Raw genomic sequence first — 5,657 nt, 5'->3', positions numbered from 1 at the left:
GTACTTTTGCCATTTAGTGCAGACTTGGGTACAGTGTCAAAGCTTCACTGAACTCTGTACATGCAAGGCTATTCTGATATTTATAATTATTTCTCAGCTTTGTACCCAAGATGGGTACATGTGACAATAAGCAGGACAAGACCCAGCCCTAGAAATTTCTTGCGAAGCAATAACTTTGAAAAGGAGAGTCAGAGAGGGAGCTATTTGCAGTGTTTTGGTGGCGAGTGGGAACCTGATCAGAATAGTCACTTAGAAGTGATCAAATTAGTCTGTGCCACCTGCCAAGGGGCTTGCACACCACTGCTGTCAGTAGAGTAGTCTAACTTGGACCTAGGAGAAGACTGGGTGACTCTATACCAATGTTGAAGAAACACTGAGCGAGTGTTCCAAAGCATTTTACAATAGAAGAGTCTTCCAAAACTATACCACCTACTTTAAAATCGACATTATTCAAAGCTGTTCACCCTTTATGTAAAAGATTCACTGTGCAAGAGGGTATAGAGGGCACTGGATCCCATAGACAATGCCAGTTACCCACTCAGCATTACTCATTGAGGACTACACCTTATATTACAAGATATTCACTCAGGGAATGAATTTCCTCATGTGCACCAATTGTTTGTAAGGAGGCTAGACATTTGTCAGAACAAGTTTCTCAAGTGGGTTTTATTATACATTATACAAAGAGAGGTACAAAGAGTTCTAACATGTGCTTTTTAAAGAAAAAGCACAAACATTACAAACCATGTTTAAAAAAAAACTTAACTGGGACAAAAGCAAATGTGTCAAAGATCTTGCTGCAGGAGCTGGAAGATTGTGAACTGCTCATTGAGAGAGAGTTAGATGCCATACAGGCTTCCCATTACAAGAGATTACAGCCCAGAAGCCAGAGCCTGTTATCTAGCTGTAGTGCAGAGGAAGTGAATTAAAACCCATGAACCTTGAGTTGTTCTTCTTTAACAATGCCAACCTGCAAACCAAACAAGAACAATTAGTACAAAACACTGGCTGTCTTTACTGAGGTCATACACGTTCAGGAAAGGGATGTCAGGACTGTGGTGATACACCAGGACCGTGGGTGGCATTTGTAAGTCGGAGTAGAATTATGATAAAAGTTAGTCTACTCTTTCAAGGAGGTGCATATTTAACAAATCCAGTGTTTACTATCCATTCCCAACTATCCCCCCGAGTGAAATGGCTTGGACTCATTTTAGAGAGCGATTGCAAGTCACTGCCTGGATTCAGAGTTACACCTGACAGCAGCATCACCGCACAGAGGCAGCAGAGCTGGGCTGCAGCAGCTGTTTGCACTAGATGGTGAGGAGTATTCAAGGAAACTTAAATCTTAAAAAAGGGAAGTCATGGGAAAATAGCTCACCAAAATATGCAAGTCATTGACAGTCCCAGTGTCTATGGTGACCACGTGTGCAGGAATTCGTAGCCGTAGCCACAGGCTAACCAGGAGCTGCAGGCAATGGACTTATTACGGCAGGTAACATTCAGGGAGGGTGTCACACTGACGGTAGACTTCGGGGATGTAGGCACTACAAGGGACCCCCTTAGCAGTCCCTTTTAGGATAACATTTTGAATACTGCTGGGGAGGTGACCACCTCAGGGTAGCAACAGGAGGCGGGTCCGTGGCATTAGAAGAGGCTACCAGATGTTAGTGGTCACTTCCCAAAACTCTAAAGAATCTGCAGCAATCTTTACAGATTGGAGGCAGTGGAACCCATTATGACTCCGAATAGGAGCAGTGGATAATGTTCGCAATGGGGTTTTTTTGATACACTAACTGCTTACATCAAATTGTAAAATTAAAGCAGAGATTGGGGTAATATCCTGCCATGGATCGACAACTGGTCGACAAACCAAACAAGGGAATAAATAGGTCATTCTGGGGGGCAGGCAGTGAGTGAGTACCTCAAAGATCAATGTGGGCCCTAACTATTCACGTACATCAGTAACAAAGCAAATCCAACCGTTTCAATTTTGATGACAAAACTACATGGATGTTGTGTAACATCTAAAAACAGTGCAGTTTTAGTCAATAAGAGGAGATGGAGTTTATGGAGTTCAGAATGTCATTCTTACTGTGTTTACACAAAGCCTTGGTGGGACCACACTGGGATAAATGTGAAGTTTTGGATCCTTACCAAAAAAAAAGGCAAGAGAGGTACCAGTGTTGGACTGGGGTGGACAAAGTTTAAAATTAAAAAAAAAATCACAACACCAGGTTGTAGTCCAACAGGTTTATTTGGAAGCACTAGCTTTTCATCCGGTCAGGATTGACTGGGTCAGTACTTCACTGTCCTGGAGAATTTCCACTTCAGGCCACGGAGCTTGGGAGGGGAGATCCAAGATTTTAACCCAGAGATGGTTAATAGCAATACAGTCCCAGGCCAGGTGGTGTAGAGCTTTAAGGAAACTTCGGTGTTCCCATGAATCTGTCCTGGTCTTTTAGCTAAGATTGTAAGTTTGCAAGATGCTGTCAAAGGAATCAGAGTCGCTGCAGCACACTTGTTTATTATACACTGCTGCCAGTGTATTGGCGGAGGGAGTAAATACTGAAGGTGGTGGATGCAGTACAATTAGGACTGCTTTCACCTGGATGGTGAAGCTGCACTGATCCACATAAGAACAGGCTGAGGGGGAACAGGAGACAACTCTTGATTCATGTAGTCACCAATTACATGGCTGGCCCAGCTCAAGGGGCTACTGTTTTACAGAAAGCGATGATGCCAGTGATGGAAATTCAGTGATGGCAACAACAATGAGTGTCCAGGTGAGAGTTAGGATATTGAATTGTGGAGTCATCAAGTCCTGCTGACCTTGGGGGGGGCCAGCACCCGAAGGTAGTTCAGCATGGCACATCATTGCAGGGGGATAATTGTGAATAAGTGAAATATAGTCACATCACTGGTTGGAGTGAATATTAATGGTGAAGTAATTGGCTGGGTTCAATTTGTTCTGCTTAGTGGACAGGATGTACCTGGACAATTGCTAGGTAGATGCCAGTACGGTAGTTGTACTGCAACAGCTTGACTGGATGTGAAGGTAACTCTGGAGCACAAGTCTTCAGGACAATTGCTCCAATGTTTTCATGGTATCCAGTGCCTTCAGTCAGAATACAACTGGAGTGAATCAATGGCTGAAGGCTGGCAGCTGATGCTGGGGACTTCACAGGAAGCCACAATGCATCATCCATCAGCATTGGCTCAATGATGAGCACTGCTGAGTCAGCACAAGGGATGCAGGGTGGCTTCCATGCTCCAGTAACTATTGGGAGAATATGGAAACTCTTATCCATGCTCCTCCTGCTTTATAAACCTTCAAGGTCACCCCTTCAGCCTGGGGCTCCAGCAAAAACAGCCCCAGCGTTTTCAGCCTCTCCATGTCCTCCATACTCGTGAGCCAAAGGTGACCCCCAGGCTTGATGACATCTAACCTGCACATTTTTTTTTGGATTGTGGGAGGAAATCGGGGCACCCAGAGGCAACCCACGCAGACACGGGGAGAACGTGCAAACTCCACACAGACAGTTGCCTGATGCGGGAATTGAACCCGGATCCCTGGCGCTGTGAGGCAGCAGTGCTAACCACTGTGCCACCATACCACCCATAAGGATTCAGCAGAGAAACGGCAGGAAAACCCTCATTACTGTCACTCATGTAAGCAGGAAAACCCTCAATATAAGAATGTAAAGACTGAACAGAATCAATGATCATAGATGATGAGACACCTCATAACCCAGTCATGAGGCACTAAAACCCACCTCAATCAGGAACTTGCAGATGTTCTTGCGCTGGTCCCCTTGAAGTTGGATGACCTCACCGTATTCTGGATGTTCAATTACAGTACCATTACAGGCAAATTGCTACATGGAAAAATATTCATGTATTTAGTTATCTAATCCTTTAGAATTTGCGCCTTCTTCACATATTAGAGGACCCATTTTCCAAAATGGACATTAGATACAGTGCAGACATCAGAGCATGGGAGAGAAAAGTGAGCTCAAAGTTTGTGCGAAGATTTGTAGCTCGGGTGCTTGTTGTAGTGGTTCTGTTCGCCGAGCTGGAAGTTTTAGTTGCAAACGTTTCGAACATGAATTCGACTGGGAAAACACTACTATCATAGGAGAACAGCCAGGGAATTCCTAGAGGCATGGCACTCATCCACAAACTCCATCAACAAACACATCGACCTGGACCCAATATACCAACCACTACAGCGGACAGCTGAAACTGACACCCGGAAGTGGCAAGGACAGACCACTATAAATACCGGAAGAAACATCAAAGCAGCACTTCGCAGGAGGCTCCACAGCACTGATGATGGCTCCTAGCCAGGGGACGAAACGTTTGCAACTAAAACTTCCAGCTCGGCGAATAGAACCACTACGAAAAGTGAGCTGCTGCCACTTGAAACAGCTCAAGCAACTCCACAAAACAACTGTCAAACTGCAGCATCCTCACCTTTTTGAAGTGCTTGACAAGCTTCTTTTTGTCATATTCGTCAGCAATCCCCTGGACGGTAGTGAGGGTTTTCCTGCCGTTTCTCTGCTGAATCCTTATGTGTATGTAATCCTCAGTCCCAGAAGGGAGGAGATCATCCCCCTTAAGTGCATCAGCAAAGGGATCTGCAACATTGAGGTAGCCAGGTTACTCTGGAGATTCTACTAGAGAATGTTGGAGTTGTAATGGGAATAGCTCAGTTTGGACACAGCCAATGGGATTCAGTGAAGACAAGGACACAGACACAGACACACAGTAGCTCAGGGAAAGGCATTGCCATCATTCCCTTCATTGGAGCTTGTTGTATAAAACCTGGGAGACAATACAAGCACCAGCATGGCCCCGCCCCCGACCAACCCCGACCCCGCCCATCTTCCCATCCGCCCTGGTCCCGCCCACTCCGCGCAAACCCCGCCCTCTGACCCTGCCCACTCCACCGAACCCCGCCCTCTCTCCGCCGACCACGCCCTCCCGGCCCCACTCCCGTCGACACGCCGATCCCGCACGCCCTCTAAGCCCCGCCCACTCTGCGCAAACCTCACCCACACCCCGCCCACTCCACCGGGACCCGCCCACTCCACCGGGACCCGCCCACTCTGCCCGCCCGCCATCACAGCCCCTGCCACTCCGACGCCCGCCTCCAGCCCCGCCGACCCTCCCCCTCCCGTCTCACCGAAGCTCTGCAGGTTCTGGCAAGTGGACATACGATAGCGGGGGCGGGGGCTGCTGCTGCTGCTGCTGTCCGGGTGAAGCGGCGGGTTCAGTGTCGGGCGGGCGGTCGAGGGGGAACTCAGTCTGACTCTCGGTCTCGGGCTGTGCTGCTGAGGTCACTCCCCGCCGCGGCCGCCTTTTATAGAGCGGCGGGGCCGGGCGCCTGACGTCACCAAGACGCCGTGCGTCACAGCGCCGTGACCTCATCGCGCGTGTGACGTCAATACCTGCGGTGTGGAAACTGGGTGGGGCACTGCCCTTGGGCAATGGGCAGAGGGGGTTGGGCATTGGGCAATGGGCAGAGGGGGTTGGGCATTGGGCAGTGGGGGTTGGGCAGTGGGCAGAGGGGGTTGGTCAGTGGGGGTTGGGCAGTGGGGATTGGGCAGTGGGGTTGGGCAGAGGGGGTTAGTCAGTGGGCAGAGGGGGTTGGGCAA

The 5,657-nt window shown here is 48.6% G+C and overlaps 1 protein-coding gene across 1 annotated transcript; it reads right to left on the bottom strand.

Annotated features, from left to right (window-relative positions):
• Positions 1 to 648: 648 nt before the first annotated feature.
• LOC132830727 (eukaryotic translation initiation factor 1b-like) lies at positions 649 to 5,380 on the bottom strand. Its single transcript, XM_060848559.1, has 4 exons — positions 5,186 to 5,380; positions 4,474 to 4,637; positions 3,774 to 3,875; positions 649 to 970 (listed from the first exon to the last, which is right to left on the bottom strand). Exons 1-4 carry the CDS (start codon positions 5,214 to 5,216, stop codon positions 926 to 928), a joined length of 342 nt encoding a protein of 113 aa, XP_060704542.1. The 5' UTR covers positions 5,217 to 5,380; the 3' UTR covers positions 649 to 925.
• Between the last annotated feature and the right edge of the window lie 277 nt (positions 5,381 to 5,657).

The sequence above is a fragment of the Hemiscyllium ocellatum genome, chromosome 32 (assembly GCF_020745735.1).
Source record: "Hemiscyllium ocellatum isolate sHemOce1 chromosome 32, sHemOce1.pat.X.cur, whole genome shotgun sequence".
NCBI lineage: Eukaryota > Metazoa > Chordata > Chondrichthyes > Orectolobiformes > Hemiscylliidae > Hemiscyllium > Hemiscyllium ocellatum.
The sequence above is the reverse complement of the archived record's forward strand: the minus strand, read 5'-3'. Positions and strand labels throughout refer to the sequence as shown.

Coding starts and splice junctions, on each gene's coding strand:
- LOC132830727 (XM_060848559.1), bottom strand. CDS start 5,216: ATGTCCACTTGCCAGAACCTGCAGAGCTTCG. Junction 4,638..5,185: donor CCAGAACCTGCAGAGCTTCG/GTGAGACGGGAG, acceptor TCAATGTTGCAG/ATCCCTTTGCTGATGCACTT. Junction 3,876..4,473: donor TTGTCAAGCACTTCAAAAAG/GTGAGGATGCTG, acceptor TTTTCCATGTAG/CAATTTGCCTGTAATGGTAC.